Source organism: Aureobasidium subglaciale (genome assembly GCF_000721755.1).
Source record: "Aureobasidium subglaciale EXF-2481 unplaced genomic scaffold scaffold_0, whole genome shotgun sequence".
NCBI classification, from domain to species: domain Eukaryota; kingdom Fungi; phylum Ascomycota; class Dothideomycetes; order Dothideales; family Saccotheciaceae; genus Aureobasidium; species Aureobasidium subglaciale.
Window position 1 is genome coordinate 1,906,008 of NW_013566995.1, and position 18,487 is coordinate 1,924,494.

Below are 18,487 nucleotides of genomic sequence, written 5' to 3' on the forward strand. Positions count from 1 at the left end.
GGTATTATAGTGTGTAGTTTTAATGCTGTGATTAGGATAACAGAGCCGCTCCGACCTAAAGTGCAGAGCAGACGTAAGGCTATACAGATCCAACTCTTTTCATCGGATGGCCAACAAGCTTTTTTTACCACCTTTTGATTCGTAGCGATGTACTGAGAACAAGGCTCTAATAGTAACTCGCCTCGGTCGGCGCATCGAGCGATGAGGTGCTCCGAGCCGGCGATCGCAAATTGCTAAGGGACTCGCGTATCAGTGCAGTCCACGGATTGGTATGCATAATGTTCATTGGGCGTCGTAGTAATATGCAAATCGCAAGGAAGGTGATGGTAAATTTACCTGTCCTTGATACGAACGCCTTCGACCAGCTCCGGCATAGCGTTGGCGAACGAAGACCCTACCGACCAGTTGCTGAGGTTGCGCATATGAGACTCGAATACAGGGTTGATCATGAACTCTTCGTCGTCATCCAGAACAGCAGCTGACGTAGCTTCCGCACCTTGGACGCTATTTGCGCGTGGCAAGAGACATTGCTGAGGGTCGTATGGCCAATTCAAAGACAAAGTCTGGCAGTACACAGGACCGAAACGCTCATTAGGGTATGCTGCGCAATTCTTGATCATGCGGTCACGCATCCAGGGCCTGAAGGCTGTATTAGTGGTTGTCTCAAAGTAGCGTATGTGTGACTGACCATGGCACGTTGTCAAACCAGATGGGATGGCTGACTTCAAGCTGGCACCGGATGGGCCGGATCCATTCGGGCAAACGTTCAAAGTTCTCCTGAGTGGGAGCGATGCGCCAGCGCATAACGAGAAACATAATATACAAGCAAGCGACCTGTTCAGGGATCTGATCAATTTCAGGAAGATTGGCCAAAACATCAGTAAAAAGCTTGCTGAGAGGGTGCGATTTGGGGGCACGCGCAGGATTGAGAAGGGACGAGATGGAAGGATAGGCAGGGCCAACTAGTGAAGAGGACGGAGTGCCCTGCGCTGCAGCTCTACGCCGCTCCGTCATGAAATCCAGCATGACACTGTCTAGCGCATTTGTGGCCTCCTGATTGCGAGGCAGACGCATGTGTACCGGCACATCGGCAGTTGGTGTCGGTATCAGATCGCGCTGTGACGGTGAGGTGAGTCGCACTTTGCGGTCCTCGACCAAGAAGTTGCCAAAGCTCTGGTTAGGCATGTCTGGTACGAGCTGTTGCTGTTGTGGTACACCGGCAGGAGCGATGGCGGTTTGAAAGTGTTGATGTGGCGAGAAGCGTTGCTGCTGTTGTGGATGTGCATGTGCGTGTGGATGTTGTTGTTGGTGTTGCTGCTGCTGCAGTTGAGCGGCCTGAGCTGCCTGAGCATACTGACGGGCAGCGCTAGCTGGAGATTGATTTGGACGAGGTGGTTGAGGTTGCTGTGCAGGCTGGATGTTGCGAAGGTCTGGGTGAAGATGGTGCTGAGCAAATGGAGGTTGGTCGTAGAGGGTGGTTGGCTGGGAGGGGTACATGAGGGCCTGAGGCTGAGGCTGAGGCTGATGCTGTGGCATGGGGAGAGGGCTCTGCTGGGCGGTAGCAGCAGCAAGGTCTGTGTGGTTGTGTCAGCGGCAGCCGGGCTAGTTGGGCATGACAGAGCTACTGCTACCATTCAGACCTTGCGAGGCAGCAACCGGCTGCAGCAACGAGAAGATGGTCTGCATGCGTCGTTTGAGGTCGTCGTTCTCGGCCTGGACCTGTTCGCGCTGGCGGAGGGCATTTTGCAGTTCTTGGAAGGGCTGTTGGCTCTCGAGTTCCTTGATGCGACGTTCCAGCGTCTCGATCTGGTTGCGCGTTCGCTCGCGGATAGCGCGCTGGGCTTCCCGGTCGTTCGCTCTTTTCTTAGCCAGCTGCTCCGGAGTCAGGTTGGCTACGCCGCGCGAAGAGGTGCCATCGGCCTTGCGTTTCCTGCCGTTGGTGGCCGCCGAGAATCCTCCTGACTGTCCTGTCGCGTCGTCCGGTGTTGTCTGCGTCATTGGGGTACCGTTGGTCGGCGGCATTGACATGGCGCCATCGCGCTGCGGCGTGCCGTAGCCTGACGAGCCATTCGTCGTCGCCATCATTGACGAAGCGCTTTCCGCTTTTGTGACACGCTGCTATGCTAAGACAGATATATCCGAGTCATGCACGATGGTGTATTCAGGGCGCACGGTCGGGGGCTGGAGGCTGAGAGCTGGCGTGTTGAGATGACCAGTTGGTAGGGACGGCTGCGCGCACGGGATGGGGGATGATGATAATGGCGGGTCGAGGTTTGAATAGCCAGACGGGCGCACAGAAGACGGGGACTTTTGCGAAGGGGGTCTTCCGGAGGGGATATAAGAAAATAGAGACAAGAGTCGCGCTTTCTTGGTCGAGCGTCGGAGCCAAAAGCCAATGCTTTGACGAGTCAGTCAAATCAACACTAGTCGCCCAGCCTTGGCAACTCTGCTCTTTGCGACTTTGACCTGCTTGTGCTCCTATCGTTCGCCAGTCCGTCACAAAGGAACCTTTTTGTCAGTGGCGCTTCCCTCACATCGCCGGGGATCGTCGCTGCAGATCGCCCTCCTGATCCCGAGACTTCTCTTTGCATCGCCAGACTGACCAACCGCTGGGCTGTGTCTATCGAGTATTCCCTATTCCCGTTTTCCTCCTGCCCCACAGCACCGCCGAAGTCGCCATGGCTCAAATCCAAATCCACGTCGCCATGCTTTTTGCTCCTTCGCTGCTGAAGACGACACCCCCCGCACAGAGCCTCTGCCAGCTGCATACTTGACCGTTGGTTTCACGCCCCGTTTAAACTGGCCTGTCTGCCCACTGTCCCTTTGTGTATTGGTCATTTCCTCGAGATACGTCCGAATTGGCGCTCTTTTCACGGCTCGAACATTGTTAGGGATTGCCCACTATATGCCCCACCTTGTTGCACCACTGCTGTATCGCAACCCCCGCCAGATCATCTGCTTCTCAGCCTTCCCTGCTCACGGCGCTTTTCTCAAGGCACTGTGCTGCGCAATCTCTGCCAAACCTTTACTACTCATCTGTCCTCATGGTGTTAAGTATCATCTCAAGACAGTCCTTCTAGCTCCTGTCTTGCTTGTTTCTGTGCCTCACATAGTTTGCTTGCACACTATCGGCAATTCTCAGACATCAGAGCGGCACTCCTTCGCCCGTTATGCCGTCGCTTTCCCTGTCGAGTTGCTACACTAGTCAACAAACTTGGCTTCGTCACAAACTACTCCCCTGCTAGAAGTCGTCCGTTGCTCGACACGATTCATGGGCACCATCTTATACATGCTTGACGTCTGGTTACGCACACCCGTCGCTTCGTTTTGCCCGCACAACCTACTTTCTTACCCAAAAGGCACACCCGCTTCACTGCTGCGCTGTAAGCTCGTTCCCTAAGCGAGCCCGCTACCCTACAGTCGCCCACAAGTAGTTCGATCTCGGTACTTTTTTCATGTCAAAGATACGTTACCGCAGAGAAGACCGTGCCGACAGATGATGATTGATCGTGTGGTCGTTCCCCTCTTTGAAACCAAATATTGAGTCATGCCCATCTTCAAGATTCAGCCATGACTCGGTTAGCCATTCCTCGAAGTCTGCTTCGTTTCTGGAAAGGATCTTGCGCTCAGCATGACCACGCGTTGCAGACTATGAACTAGTCTTGTGAGACTTGACTCGCCTAGCACAATTGCTACCACGTGGATTAAGCATCTTCAACGAATCTTGCTGTCGCTTTTTGGCGCAACGTGTTACCACGGCTTCAGGGTTGAACACGAGCAAGATTGATGGACTCATCGTCTTAGGAAGCTAATGCATAGGGCTTATAGGGAACCGCTAAGACGTGCATGTGCTTGACACTTCCAATAAAATGCAATCGCTATGTTCGGCACGCGATGAAAGCTCCGATCCGTTCTTGCCAGGATTGAGGAAAGCAAAGAACTGAATATGTGTTCGAAATACTACCAAGGGGTGAGCACACTTCCCTCTGCTGAAACAAGAATAGTCTGGCAAATAATTATAGCACATATGCTGGGAAGTACCTGCCAGATTTCTCAAACCTCGCCTCGGAGCTTCCGGAGGGTTGCACGGTCATCTCAGCTCTCGCTTCTTTCATTCTGGAGAGTTAGCAGCACTCCATGCTGTGAACAAAGATCACGTACGAGAATGGGAGCTAATGGCATACATTACTTGCGGGGTTTGCACGCTCAAATACCTCGGAACAGGTTCCTGACGTCTCCCCTGACGGTGAACAAATGGCGCAGTCAGCTTTACCAGTCAGTGGCGCTTGTCTGGCGTACTAAGCCGTCGATTTTTGCGCTTGACTAACGTCAGTGAACCAAGCTGCTGTCTCTCGGTGATCTCCGCTGAACATAATACAGAGGAGCCTCACTGAACTCTCTATCGACGCCCATCTGTGTCAATCGAACAAGTTTGACATTCGCAGCAGGTCGGAGGCCTTGAGAAAAGCCTTCGGAAGTCTGCGGGAATTGAGGCGTTCGATCCAATATCTGTCGTCGAGGGCCACCATCAAATCATCCATCTACCTCATACTGACGTTACGATCAATCCCAGCAGACCCGTTTGAGATACGCCCTCACTGTTGTGTCCTGGAGTTCATCGCATGGAACTGTCGAGCTGTGCTTCGACATACGAGTCCGAGGCTTGACTCAGATATATCTCAACATCTCGCTAGATTCGTGTTCGACTCGTATATGCAAACTATGTTACAGACGCGCGGCTGAACGCTGTACGTTGAGTTCATGGCCTCACGAGTCTGTCATTCTTAAGATTTGGACAAAAATGGAGAATGCATTGTTGCTGTACCGCAACATGAACGTAGCCCTGCTCCGGTTCAGCGGAAGCAGCTAGTCAGTGGAAATGTTGAAGAAAGCTCACTCGAGATGAGACCTTCTGCGCATCTTGACTACTTCTTGGGGTTTATGTTACGTTTCAAAGATGTGCAGCCCGGGCATATTTCATTGATTAACTTCGGACCCCTTTCGGGACTATATGCAGAATGCTTACAGAAGCTGGGTCAATTTCGTCGAGAACTTTACGTGGTGCGCAAAGGAGCATTAACCACGCCCGACAAGCAGGCAACATTCACCGCTTCAAGCATTAAGTTTGGCTTAGTCTGCATTGCCTCCTTTGGAATGCTGTTCACACCATGTGGCTAGACCAATGCTCTTACATCGCACCGCAAGTTATCCGCGTTCAAGTACTAGCCTTGCATCTGTTCTTCCTGGCATAAGTCGATATTATATAATGGCCGCTTTGCTCGCTCATACTCATCCGCTGCTTTGACAGGCCTCGCATAGCCGCACCTTCCAGACAGCAAGGATATGTCATGGTTGCTGTCAGAACACAACAAGTAATAGCTTACTGGCATCTGGACCAGAGCCTGAAAAGGCGTCATCCCCATGGCTTACCTTCCACAGTCCAATCTGAAACAGTCTCTATCGGAATATACCATCGCTCTACAAGGTTTTAGTATGGCGTTCGCATTATGCCTACGTCGCTCTTCGCCTTCCCTTGTAGAGCAATAGACGAAGAAAAACCGTTTGGCCTCAGCATGACCGGTACCATAATTATATCTCCGTTGCGCCGGCGATCTGGGTCGTGCTTGAGACCCGAATTTTTAAAGGTCGTCCCCGCATCCAACCCTCGAGCCCGCACGTGGGCAGACCACATCTCGCAAGCCACCACCATGCCACGAATCTGTCGGGCCGAGTGGAACTACTTCCGCGGTGGCTTCCAGAATATCGTTATCGGACGTGGCTTGGAAAGCTGTTGAGCCTCACACCCTGGTTCCACACACGGACAGCCACGCCGAGGAATATCTAGCTCGCTCCACAACCGACCGCCAATCTTTGAACGTAGTGTTATAGGGTGAAAAAGTCAGAAGTCAGTGGTGCCGGACACGAGCGTGGAATTGGAAGCTTCGTGTATATACTTCGGGATCTACCGTATAATGGCTGCAAGCCGAGATGGATTTTTGAACTTTGAGCAAGCCAAACTGCTGACGACCAAGAAGCGTCAAAACTATCTGTCAACTTCTTTTATTGGCCAACCGGTAGTGACATGCTAGGTACATCGGAGACGATCTCCTACTCACCAAGAGTAGACATTGTAAGCGGCCCTGAGAGATACATACATGGTCGTCCCCAGTGGCTGATTGCGCGACAGGTTTCGGACATCTGAATCCTCGAAAATGAGAGTATATACATCGATCTATCGGTTGTGCTTCCATCAAGTCAGCAGCCAGTTCACACAGTGAACTAGATCATCAGACCTGCCGGGGTAGCTCAATCGGTAGAGCGTGTGGCTCTTATCTTCTCAGATATTCCAAACCTCAAGGTCGCGGGTTCGAGCCCCGCCTTCGGCTATTCCTAATTCCAAGTTGACTTGACCATTCTTTTGCACGTCTTTTGACCTCAAGAGGTTGGTGGAAGCGGAGATGCTCTTTTGTCTGATGGCGGTAGGTTATCAAATGGCGGGCAGGGTGAGATTTGGACGACGGGCTGTCCGAAGATGGGGCTTGGATCTGGTAAACACAGATCATGGGTATAAGACCCGCCATCGGCTGCGATGACCTTGAGAATGGACAAAGGATTTCCTGTATGAGTGTTGTATGTATCTGGGCAGCTGGTTATCGACCTGTGATGGCGGGTGGGTACGAGACGCTTCGAATTGTTCAGCAACAGCTGTGCCATTAGCCGTTACTACTAAACCTACTAAGAAGGGACTACATCAGAGACAGAAGCAACATCACCGCTCTCAAGACGCGAAGCTTTGCATTGTGGTTACTCCTTGATGTAGTCCAAGATGCAGCTTTGTCTTAGATTTATCGTTGTTTGTGGTCTACTTTAGCATATATCAGAGGCATCTGTATCTCTCCAGCTGATACATCTTGCCAGCTTTTTGTTCTCCTGGGGTCCCGTCTCCCTGTCTGACTGACTTCCCATCAATCACAAGCTGTGAAACTTGACCTTGAACTTCTCCACGTGAAACGGCTCGACCGCCCTTCTTACCTCCTTCCACCCTCTAAATATCAACCCATGAAATTACTCCATCATCTCGATCACTACATATACCATAGCTCACCACTAGCATAGACCAGAGGTCAATGACCCACAACTTACCTGCACGGGACCTCCCATCGAGAACAAGCATAACGGCGGTCTTCAAAGCAAAAGCAACACTACACGTGAACGAGAACGAGCAGCAGCAAAGAGCACAAGTTTACTTCACCGTTACAGCACATACCAAGACCGAGATAACCAAGAGGTACCAAGACCAAAAGACCCAATTCTAGAATGAATCCAGTCGATGGATCAATGCGTTGACGCATCAAGAGGTGGGAAGAAGAAACGACAATGCTTGGAAAGATTAAAAAGTTGTTACGTGATAGATATGAAAGGGATGGTTGGTAATCAAGCATTTAGGCGTTTTGGCGAGTCAATGGGACAGAGATACTGAATTCAGAGAGACATTGAAGTAATTGATCTTCGTTCTGATGCGGAAGCATAGACTCTTAGTCCGCTTCCAAGGAATGGCGACAAGTGCAAAGGATGTTACAGCATAACATTGACCGCTGTCGTGATAGGAGCATGGTCAAACATCTAAACCTCATTATAGCTCACATAGTCGACCACAGGCTCCTCGAGACTAGACCCACTATGACATAGAGGTATTGACGTTTTGAAGGAACCGATACCGTACCAAGATCTGACCGATCACAATCTTGTCGCGAGAGCTAAGATGTAGAGCAGGGCTACACCTCGCTTAGACCTCTTCTGCTTTGCACAGCAAAACACTTGTCTCCCGAAGACATCTTCAAGAAAGAGACATAGATGTTACAGAGCACAGAGATTTCTCTGGAGTAGGGGCTTCTCGATAATGGATATAAGCAACCAGGTCAAAGACTCTCGATGGGTCGGGCTCCATATAGCTGCATGGTCAATAGAGCTCATGTCTCAACCACGGTGCAAGACTCTATCCACGACATCTGCAGAAGTCACGGAGTTAGTCGACTCCGGAGCAAGATGTCCTAAATGCATACAGTACCCGCTACCTGCCGGTACTAGTCGACTACGAGCGAAGTTACCCTGACAAACCTATATCAAACCGGCCCCTCCTATATCACACGTGCCTGAATCGAAGATGAACAGTCAAAGTGGCTCGAAGTATGCACAAGACCTACGAGGATCTTTCGATTGGCCTCGGTACGTGCAAGAGTCATGGAGCATTGAACGGGGGCTTTGGATGTTTAGACTGGTCGTGTCCACGTTATGATTTCTCGGAGTTGCTCGGAGCTACTTTCTGCTGTGCAAAAGATTCGGTCCGGTGCTGGGGCCCGAGCCGGTAGGGCGTCGCTGGCTAGCATGGTTTCACTGCAGTCCCCTGTGACGTGTCAGTGTCTATATGTGAACAGTGGAAGTGGTGGCTGGGATTCATAAACAAGGGGGCTGTAACAATCGACTGTGCTTGGACAGGGACCGAAGAGAGACTGGAGATCTTATCTTGTCAGTACGGCATATCAATATGCCGCACGGCTAGATATTCTCACCGATCAATGCGGCAGGGTGAGGAAGGGACGAGCAACTACCGACTGGACAGAGTCATGTCTGTGCAGCGGCAACTCAAGGGAAGGCACGACTGCATAGATGAATGTCACCACGTCAACAAAGAACAAGGCAACTCCGTTGTCGCAGGAAAAACATAATTGTATTTTAGTAAAGCAAGAATAAAGGAGGTAAAACTAGCACATCCGTTTGATGGTTGATAACCACGTCGCCGATTAGCATGAAACATCCCCCTTTATCCTCAGAAGAAGGAAATATGGATAGCCAATGTTTGGATAGATACGCCACGCCACTGTTGATGATGATCGGGACTCAAAAGCGTAAGAGGTGTTACTTGAAAGAGGCCGAGCACCAGGACGGGCCCATAGAAGGCGGCACCATTCCTTTTGACGTGCAACGAGCGAAGGTACTGCTTCTTATCGCGCCCAAAGAGGGGACGTACGGGACAGATATGCAGAGCAATCTCTCGTCCGCGTATCAGAGCGGATTCTCAGATTGGTGAATTATCGACCTCCCGAGAATCCTTTCTGAGCCAGAAACACCCACGGCTTGTCCGGAGGGTATGGCAGCAAGCAAGACTGACGTCGACCGTGTCTTTGGCTTAACATCAAGTGAGCGAGATGTGAAGGTTGGCATGACTCTTTCCAAAGAAAGAATATTTGTCCATGAAGTCTCATTCTCGCATCAATCAATCGTAGCCTCCAAGACCAACTTGACTGGCGAAAGCGGTGCTAACACTGCGCACGTCGTCATCGTCAAGTCTGCTAGTACCACGAAGACCGATGGAGGGCATGGTACCGCCTTCGACATAACGCTTGAGGCGGTCAGACTGAGACAAGCTTGCTTGCTTGCCAATGTCGTTGATGCTCAAGCCAGCAAGACTGACACCACCCTGTCCAACACCAGTTCCGTTTTTGCCAGCGACACCATTGGTAGTGGTGGTGATGTCGGTAATCTCGCTAGCGGCGACACTCTCGCCAGCAACGCTTTCCGCGACATTGTCCCTCTTGAGAGGTGCCGAAGACCCATTGCGTCCAGGAAGAGTAGGCCAGGCCTCGGTGAAGTTCTTGAACATGGGTGGGTAGTTGGATGGCAGAGAAGCACCTCCCAGAGCCGAAGAATGAACCGAAGAGACATCATCAGGGATGTATCCCACGACGGAGCCGTTGTCGTTGTAGCCATTCTTGCGACCGGTAGCACGTCCATCGCCGTTAGGACCAGACGCAGCCATGTTAGTGGCATGCTGGTAAGCCATTTGGTAGCGCTGAGGTCCACGGTAAGTGGTCTTAGGTCTGCTGAACTGAAGAAGCGAGACCTGCAAGTTGGTGAGAGGACCCTCGACCAAGCAGTTACGCTCCTTGAAGTGAAGAAGGAGGTAGTGCCACAAGGGGTGCTTGCTGAGAACCTTGGGGTTACCCAAGACAACCAGACCGTACTTGGCACGAGTCAGAGCAACGTTGAGACGGCGAGGGTCTGAAAGGAAACCAATGCCCTGGTGGTCGTTGGAACGGACACAGGATAGGATGATAAAGTCCTTCTCACGACCTTGGAAAGCGTCGACGGAGGCGACTTCAATTTCCTTGTAGTACTCCTTTTTGAAAGTACCGGTGGCCTGCATAGAAGAGACAACGTAGGAGCGCTGACCTTCGTACGGAGTGATAATACCGATATCTTGAGGTTGGACACCGGCCTTGAAGAAACGGGTGACCAGCTTCTCGACGTTCTGAGCCTCAGTGCGGTTGAGGTAGGAGGTACCGGAGGCTGAAATCTCTTCGTTGCCCAAGTTGGACCAGAACATCATGGGTGAATCAGCGACAGGCCAAGGGAAGTCGACATCGCGACGGAGACGCTGGTGCATGGTGACACCATTCTGAAGCGAACCCTCGTAGAACATGTTTGAAGGAAACTCGGACAAGCAAGGGTGCATACGGTATTGGACCTGCAGACGAATGGGAGCACATCCAAGGATGACCAAACGCTCGAACAGAGACTGGTTAAGACCAGCCTTGGCAGCTTGCTTGTTCATGATCACTGGACCCAGCTGTTGGTGATCACCAACCAAGACGACCTGCTTGCAACCCAAGACCAGAGGGATCATACACTCGGGCTCGGCAGATTGAGTGGACTCGTCGATGAGGACAGTTCGGAACTTGAGCTTAGCAAGACGAGGGTCACCAGCACCAACACAAGTGCAGCAAATGACGTCGGCGTTGGTCAGAATCTCACGCTCGGCATTACGAACGAGCTGCTTGTACTTCTTCTCATCCTGACTGGACAGTTCACCCAACTCAGCCTTGAGCTGGTTGAGCTTGTTGAGTTCGACATTGGTGTCGTTCATGCGGACCTGTTCATGGAGAGACAAGAAGCCCACAGGCGACTCGACATCCTCTCTTGACTTTGCAGTGACACGAACAGTCTTAAGGCCAGTACGATGGATACGCTCACACAACTGATCGACGGCAACGTTAGATGGGGCACAGACAAGTACCTGGCCACCGTTGAGCTTAGCCAGATGGAAGATGATTGTGGCCGAAGTAACAGTTTTACCAGTTCCAGGGGGACCTTGGATCAAGCTCAGCGGCTTCTGTAGAACGCTCTTGACGGCGTTGATCTGACTGCTGTTGAGCTCGGGCAGACCTGGCACGCTAAACTTGCGAGGGAGCTGAGTCTTCATGGGAGCAGCGGCAACCTCGTGTCCAAGCAGACGATGGAAAATGTAGCCCGAAACACTCATCTCGTCAATAGCGAACGTCTTCATGGCGTGCTGCATGCGATCGAAAGAGGTGGCCTTCCAGACGTAGTCGGCGCTGAAGTTGTGGGTGCACTCTGTAGGTACAGACTTATGGTCGCCTTTTGAGCGCAATTCTATTGTGACTTCATCAGACTGGTTGTTGGGGATCTTGATGACATATCCGACACCCTCCCAGTGGGGTCGCAACTCTCCAGTGTAACGTAGGCGCATTTCGTCTCCAACGGCCAACTTGACGTCGCCCATCTCGAGCTTAGGAAGAACAAAGCTAGCCAGGTGCTTGTTGTTGAGTGCAAAGTCCCAGCGCACAATCAGACCATCTTGCGACTGTGATTCCTTGAGCTTACGATCGTAGTCGGCTTCAATCTTGACCAGAGGACCGAAGACGTTCTGGTATTGGTAGGCATCGTCATAGCGCAAGAGCACAGGAGCAGGCTCATCATCAACACCGACGCCCTTCTCGAGGTCGGCAATCGTGGCCTGTTGGTTGTCCTTCCACAGCTCTTCCAACTTTGCGATCATCTGAGGGGGCAGGTGTCGGGCGCGCATCTGCTCCTGATCGGTAGGAGGGCCAACGAGCCAGGGGAGGAACGAACGGTCCTCGATCAAAGGCTGCCAGCGCGAGGTATCCCAGTTCATGTCCTTGGACGAGGGCATGGCGGCGCATGGCTGACGGCAGAGGAGGACGACGACGGTATCAGACTTTGCAGGGATGAAACCGAGGAGGAAGACATTCTTTGTACCGCAGTTGTAGCATTCTAGGACGGTGTCGCCCAGGGCGGAGGCAGGGTGGAGCTGGACTTCCTTGTGTCGGGCGCGCACGAGGTGATTGATGATGTGCGAGGACGAGGTGTTACCACGAGCGCTACAGAACCACTTGTTGCAGGACAGACACTTGGCGACACTGCTTTCGTTGTGAATGCCGCAGTAGCTGAAGATGTTAGTTTGCTTGCATCGGTGTCTGAGGACAATCAAGAGACATACGCGCAAGCGTGTGTGGGAAGCTCAATGTCGTGCTCTTCGTGCTGGTGATTGTGACCATTCTGGCCGTTGATCTGGTGGCTGGCTAGACTGTCAAGATCGTCGTCCTCATCGGGGAAGATGTCAGATTCGTCGTCGTTGTCGCGGGCTCTGCGTCGGCGAGGGCGGGCCTGGGGAGGCTGGTTCAGGTTCCTGTTCTGATATTCGCGGTCCAGGGCAGCCTCGTCGGCATCGATAGTGGAAAGATCATCGCCGGCATTGATGGCCGAGGCGGAGTCGGAAATCAAATGGTTCCCGAGATGAGTAAAGGCGCCTTCCATGGCGACGATGGGTGTTTAAAGGAAGCCGAAAGACATCAATCTTCAAATGTGCCCCGAAGCAAGAGTGGCGGGGCTCAGGTATAGTCTTGGCACCACTGTTGATTGCTCAAGGTCAAACAGAACTTGGATGTGTTTTGTCGGGGGAAGATTAGTTTTTAGTGGAAGGAGTGAGAGACAGGATGGAAGCTAGATTGACGAGATTCACTCAATCAAGCTTGTCGAGGAAGGAACTATCGTCTTCTGGAATGAGTTCAAATGGCAGCAGCCGGCGCATGGCAAGCAGGAGCAGCAGCGGTTTGGCCTGTCAGGAAAATCCATCTCCGCATTTGACAGAATAATTTATTTCCATCTCCGACATCACCAGCTTTTTATCCCAGCGGCGACTTCTTGTTCTACTCTTTGATTCGTTCCAGTCAAAGACTCCGACAGGAACTCACACAACATGCTGGTATGCATACCGATTCTTCTCAATCGCCTTCGCAGACACTAACACGTTCCAGCGCCGTCAAGCCCGCGAACGCCGCGACTACCTCTACCGCAGAGCCCTCACACTACGCGATGCCGAGATTGCAGAGAAGAGAGCTAAGCTGAAGTCTTCGCTGGCTTCTGGCAAGCCTCTAGATCCCACCATCGCCAACGACAAGTCTCTGCGCGCAGACTACCGCTACGATGAATCTCGCCCGGACCGCTCTACACAGGAAGAACTCGATCTGGACGACGAATACTCGCACCTGTCAGGTGTCGTCGACCCGCGCATTCTGGTCACCACATCCCGCGACCCTAGTAGTCGTCTCGGCACTTTCGCAAAGGAAATCCGCCTTCTGCTGCCCACAGCCGTCCGTCTGAACCGCGGTAATCTCATTCTGAACAACCTGGTCGGCTCAGCCAAGGGCTCTGGTTTGACCGACATGATCCTGGTTCACGAACACCGTGGTACTCCCACCGCCATGACCATCAGCCATTTCCCACACGGTCCTACTGCCAGTTTCTCCCTGCACAACGTCGTTCTTCGCGCCGATATTCCCAATGCCGAGCGTGGCACCGTCAGCGAGAGCTACCCTCACCTCATCTTCGAAGGCTTCACAACCGTTCTCGGTCGCCGTATTGTCAAGATCCTACAACACTTGTTCCCTCCTCGCGAGCCCTCCGCCAAACTCGGTTCCCGTGTTGTCACATTCAAGAACATTGACGACAGCATTGAAGTCCGCCACCACGTTTTCGTCAAGACCGGATACCAAAAGGTCGAGTTGGCAGAAGTCGGTCCTCGCATGACGATGCGTTTGTTCGAGATCAGAGCCGGTACTCTCGAGAACAAGGATGGCGATGTCGAATGGCACATGAACCAATACACCCGCACTGCTCGCAAGAAGGACTACCTTTGAGCAACCAAAGACAACTCCAGCCAAGTCATGGCATTCGCATGGCTTCTGCAGGACAGCGCCCGGCTCGCTTCTTGGTCTCAGGGCCTCGAAAGGCGATCAGCCGGCCATTTGGTACTTGGCTAAAGAGTGTGCTTCCACGGCATCTAGTCCTAGGCTTCTGGGGAGGCAGTCTCCGAGGCATGAAAGGCTTCCATATATGATGCCTCGGACCAAGGCCCGGTGACCTGTGATGAAGTAACAATACATCTGGTTGAGGCGACAAAAGCAGCAACTGTCGCGAGGATTGAGCGATATCGGCAGACAGCACTGCGAGCCTAACTCCTTCCTGTTCTTATGTTAGAAAGCAAGTTGCAAACAGGCGCAAGGAATGGAACCACTATAAACAGCTGGTTAATGGAGAGAAGAGTTATTGTATTCTCCGTAGTTGATACATTGATAAGGGGAAACATTTATACACATGTCCTGCATGGCCATCCCATTTCCCACCATGCCTTTTCGTAAGCGTGAGCCACAAGCCCTTGATATCTTCCCAGAACGCCAAAAATACTCCATCGCTTTTCCGGCAAGAACAACAGCAGAAAAAAACATCTTGAAAAGAAGTCGTGGAAGTATTCTTCACCAATGGCAGATTCCACCATCAGAGTCATCGACACTCCACACACCAGCCAATCCCACCACAGCGGTCTCTCCAGAAGCATGCTCACCCAGCTTTCCCATCCTTGCACCACCCAGCTCCGCAGCACCAGGTCCATTGTTCAACAGACGTCTAGCCCAAGCATCAATGGCAGGCTCTCCAGTCTCATCTCTACACTGCTTGAGAAACGGAATTAATGCCGTTCCTCCCGTGCCTCTCAAGTTCTTCTTGTCTTTGCTGTCTGAACTCGCTGCTGCGATATTCAAAGGCGCGGCAGAATCTTTACGGTGGGTAGGGGACGCAGAGCGATTGTTGCTGCTGCGTGATTCGCGGGAGGGCACGATGATGTAGCGTGAGACCATTTGAATGTGCTTGTCGCGGAAGTTGCGTAGCATGGCGAGGCAAGCGTCAAAGGCAGTTGCCAAAGCGCGATCGTGGCGGTTCGTGGTGACGAAAGAGCGGATATTGGAGACTGTGCCTACGTGCTCTAGGAAGCGGGCGTGAGGGCCGGGCATATACGTGCGCATGTCGTGGATGAAGTTTGCAGAAGGTCCTTGTTGGACTGTTGCTGTGGGTGTGTCGCCGGGTTTGCTGCCCGTAGGACGGTGCTCGACTCCGAGAATCAGATCGAAGAACTGGATGATGGAGGATTGAGCATTGCTGCCGCCGCTATACTGGACGTAGGCATCATCTTTGCTGTTTGTGTCGAAGATTACGCCGTCGGGGAGTCCGGCTTCGTGCATGTTTTTGCTGCCGGCGAGGAAGGGGCGGATGCGGTGGTAGAAGACGTGTGGGTCGCAGTTCTCATACATGCGGACCAGCATGGAGGAAAGCTCGTCCAGGCGCTCGGCAAATGAGCGCAAACATTCAGTGACTCTTGACTTGTCGCCACGACGAGCGGCTTCGATGGCATGGAGCATTAGGGGGATTATAGGGGCGCCACGAGCCTCGATGGCGACTGAGACAAGATAGAACCACGACTCGTCCAGCGAGCCTGTGAAAGTCATGAGAGTGGAGAGATTGTCCAGTGAGTCGATACCTTCGTCGTCAAAGAGTGGTCGGTAATTCCATAGCACGACTCCGGCGTATGTGGCGACAGTAGGCAACTCAAGATGCTTGCAAGCAGCTGTGAAGGGGACCGAGATGCTGGGAGGAATGCGATCCTTTGGTCGGTCTCCGTTCCAGACATAGGCGTGTGAGATGAAAGCCAGCAGCATGTAAGCGCGACGCCATTCAGCATCCGAGCGAAGGTAGTCTGTGGACAAGACAGGAAGGCCGTCGACAACACCGCGCAGCCTCTTACCCAGGATCAGACCCTGGAGATTTCTCACGATGGCCTCCCATGGTCTATAGTATGTGTCAGGTAACACCTCCAGCGGGTATTCTGAAGGAAGGAAACCATAATGCTCAGAGACATCGTAGTCCTCGAGGCGGGGGATGGAAGGAATCATGGTTAGTCGAAAAGGCGAGTGTATCGGCTTGCAGCGCCGTACAACAAGCAAATTCTGGTTCTTTGTTCTGATTGTCGGGTTGTGACTCGATTATAAATCGGCTGCTTCGGACTTTGTCGCGTGCCCAGAAGATCTAGAAAAAGAGTGTCGATCGGAGCGGCGGGGTTGGCGGGGTATAGAAATTCAATGGCGAGGACGGACAGGCGGGAGGCGTCGAAAGGGTCGCTCGAGGTCAATTGAGTTGTGTGTTGTGAATGTAGAGAAAAGGTCCAAGTCAAGATGAGAAGTGGCGCAGATGGGGTTTATTTGTTCTTGGACAAAAAGTGGTTGAGAGTTTAAGTGATGCCAAAGCGGTGGTGGGGCAAAACTGAGCGTCTTCTGTAGATTTGACAGGGCTTCCGCTTCAAACACTTGAAGGGTCTCGAGGATTTTGATGGATACGCGAGAGCGACGGGACGTTCCTTGTCTTTAAACCACAGCGACACCACTCTCTAGGGCAATACCGGAGACGGAGGCCTCGGAGATTGTCATGATGAGCAAGCAAACGAGCGGGAGCAGCGGCTTGCTCATACAAGAGTATTGGTACACAGGCGTTCCAGGCAGCTCCGGTCGCGGACCTCTGCAGTCGCCGGTCTGTTCGGCACTCTGTTCACCCGTTCCAGACCCGGAACTTTGCTTTGAAACCTGTCGGACTCGAACACATCAGGAGAGACGCCCTTTAGGACGCGGTTAATATCATGCAGATGACCAACCACTTGAACGACGCTATGCTAGCATATCTACCGGCGGGATGTATGACAGCTATAATATGCCAGGGACGGCAATCTGCAGACTCAAATGACACAACAAGCATTTAATGCAGCATCAAACATGCGCTATTTTGCCTGCAACCTCGAGGGACGTTGCCTGTAATTCGCTCCCCCGCGATTGTCGAGATCTCTAGAAGTGTCGATCATTTGTTCCATAGTACCAAGATCCGCCGTGCATGATGCCTCGACGTCAACGACTGTGAAGTGCCATCGTATGTTTTATGCCGCGAGGCAAATTTAAACATGCGGTTTTGGTCTCAATTCTAGATTATGAGTAGTCGGGGACCCAGGAAAACGTTTACTTGATGCTAAGCCGACGGTCCATGCGAGATATAGTATTGGTATGCGACTGATCGTGCCTCCAGCAGATTCACCCCTTCTCCTTCTCCTCAACTCTTCGCTCACGATAATTGAGCGGGAGCAGGAGCGTTGCCTTTCTTCGAGATGCATTTGTCTCTCTTGTTGGACTTCTTTGTGCCGACTCTTTGTTGTTCAGGTCGGGTTTTGCTGGGCAATCTACTTGCGATGAGCAAAACCGAGTGCCTGATCGGCATCTGGACACAAGCAGCACATTTCTACTATGGCAGATTGTATGAGTCTCTTCTCAACATGCTCTTTGTTTATGCAATCTTGATTTTCGACCCCTTGAGCAGCAAACCACCTACAACCTTGCCAACAGCATAACCGATATAGGCACCAGCCAGAATAGTGACTGGCCACTTTTGCCACTCGCGGTCCCAGTCCAATGGGATGGGTATAGCACCAACCCAAGCACCAATCAGTGTCCCAACAGTAGCACCAAAGACCTCATCGATGGGAGCAGCCAACGCGCCCACCTCGGTCCACTTGGCACCGTCGACACCGTGGACGTAGAATAGAGGGTACGCGGCGAGCAGTGCGATGTGGAGACCGCAGTAGATGGTATGGGCTTGGTGAGAGGTGAGCGGAGCACCGAACAGGATGAGGATAATAGCGATAAGGGGAGCTCCGAGGGTGACGGCGAGGATGAGCGAAAGAATTCCGGGCTGTGTAGCATGATCAGTACTATCCTTCTTGAGCCTGCCTGGGGTTTGCGACACTTACAACCAGCTTGGCTCCGAAGCCGCTGTCTCCCTGGTGGTTCTGGGTAACCTTTCCCTTTTTCTTTCCGCGCTGAGGCAGTTGAGCCTGGTTGCTACCAGGGATGCAGATGCAGAGGTACAACAGTTGCAGCGCTGCGACTCCCAAGGCCGTCTGGGGCAATGTTTCGATGGGCTTCTCGACCAGCGAGGGAAATTGGTAGTAGAAGAGACCGAGCAGCAGTAGCGGATGCAGATGCGTGTAGATGGGCGAAAGGCCGTCGTCCCAGCTCTCTATCGGATACGACTTGAAAGATTTCGTTTTCGTCTCTGTAGCCGCCATTGTGTGTATGTGTTGACTACCTCGAGAGAAAGTATTCGTGATTGGACATTTGTTTGGAGACAGAGACGCCTCGGCATCCAGGAGCTTCGGCCTCTCTCCGAACAAAGCCCGATATACCATTAATATCACTCGACCCTTCAAACATTCCATCGAAGCCACTTTATACAGGAAAGG

The 18,487-nt window shown here is 52.3% G+C and overlaps 5 protein-coding genes across 5 annotated transcripts; 1 reads left to right on the forward strand and 4 right to left on the reverse strand.

Annotated features, from left to right (window-relative positions):
• Nucleotides 1-332: 332 nt before the first annotated feature.
• Nucleotides 333-2,082, reverse strand: AUEXF2481DRAFT_727 (uncharacterized protein; the record flags this gene model as incomplete). Its single annotated transcript, XM_013493788.1, has 3 exons — nucleotides 333-639; nucleotides 689-1,574; nucleotides 1,632-2,082. 3 exons carry the CDS (start codon nucleotides 2,080-2,082, stop codon nucleotides 333-335), a joined length of 1,644 nt encoding a protein of 547 aa, XP_013349242.1.
• A 4,224-nt stretch (nucleotides 2,083-6,306) lies between these two features.
• Nucleotides 6,307-6,764, reverse strand: AUEXF2481DRAFT_35087 (uncharacterized protein). The gene has a single exon (XM_013493887.1). It carries the CDS (start codon nucleotides 6,712-6,714, stop codon nucleotides 6,436-6,438), a length of 279 nt encoding a protein of 92 aa, XP_013349341.1. The 5' UTR covers nucleotides 6,715-6,764; the 3' UTR covers nucleotides 6,307-6,435.
• A 6,314-nt stretch (nucleotides 6,765-13,078) lies between these two features.
• On the forward strand, nucleotides 13,079-14,018 carry AUEXF2481DRAFT_729 (uncharacterized protein; the record flags this gene model as incomplete). Its single annotated transcript, XM_013493791.1, has 2 exons — nucleotides 13,079-13,084; nucleotides 13,137-14,018. The coding sequence occupies 2 exons, from the start codon at nucleotides 13,079-13,081 to the stop codon at nucleotides 14,016-14,018; spliced, it is 888 nt and encodes a 295-aa protein (XP_013349245.1).
• Nucleotides 14,019-14,633: 615 nt separating this feature from the next.
• On the reverse strand, nucleotides 14,634-16,103 carry AUEXF2481DRAFT_25122 (uncharacterized protein; the record flags this gene model as incomplete). Its single annotated transcript, XM_013493888.1, has 1 exon — nucleotides 14,634-16,103. The coding sequence occupies one exon, from the start codon at nucleotides 16,101-16,103 to the stop codon at nucleotides 14,634-14,636; it is 1,470 nt and encodes a 489-aa protein (XP_013349342.1).
• A 1,429-nt stretch (nucleotides 16,104-17,532) lies between these two features.
• On the reverse strand, nucleotides 17,533-18,313 carry AUEXF2481DRAFT_25123 (uncharacterized protein; the record flags this gene model as incomplete). Its single annotated transcript, XM_013493889.1, has 2 exons — nucleotides 17,533-17,937; nucleotides 17,996-18,313. 2 exons carry the CDS (start codon nucleotides 18,311-18,313, stop codon nucleotides 17,533-17,535), a joined length of 723 nt encoding a protein of 240 aa, XP_013349343.1.
• Nucleotides 18,314-18,487: the final 174 nt, after the last annotated feature.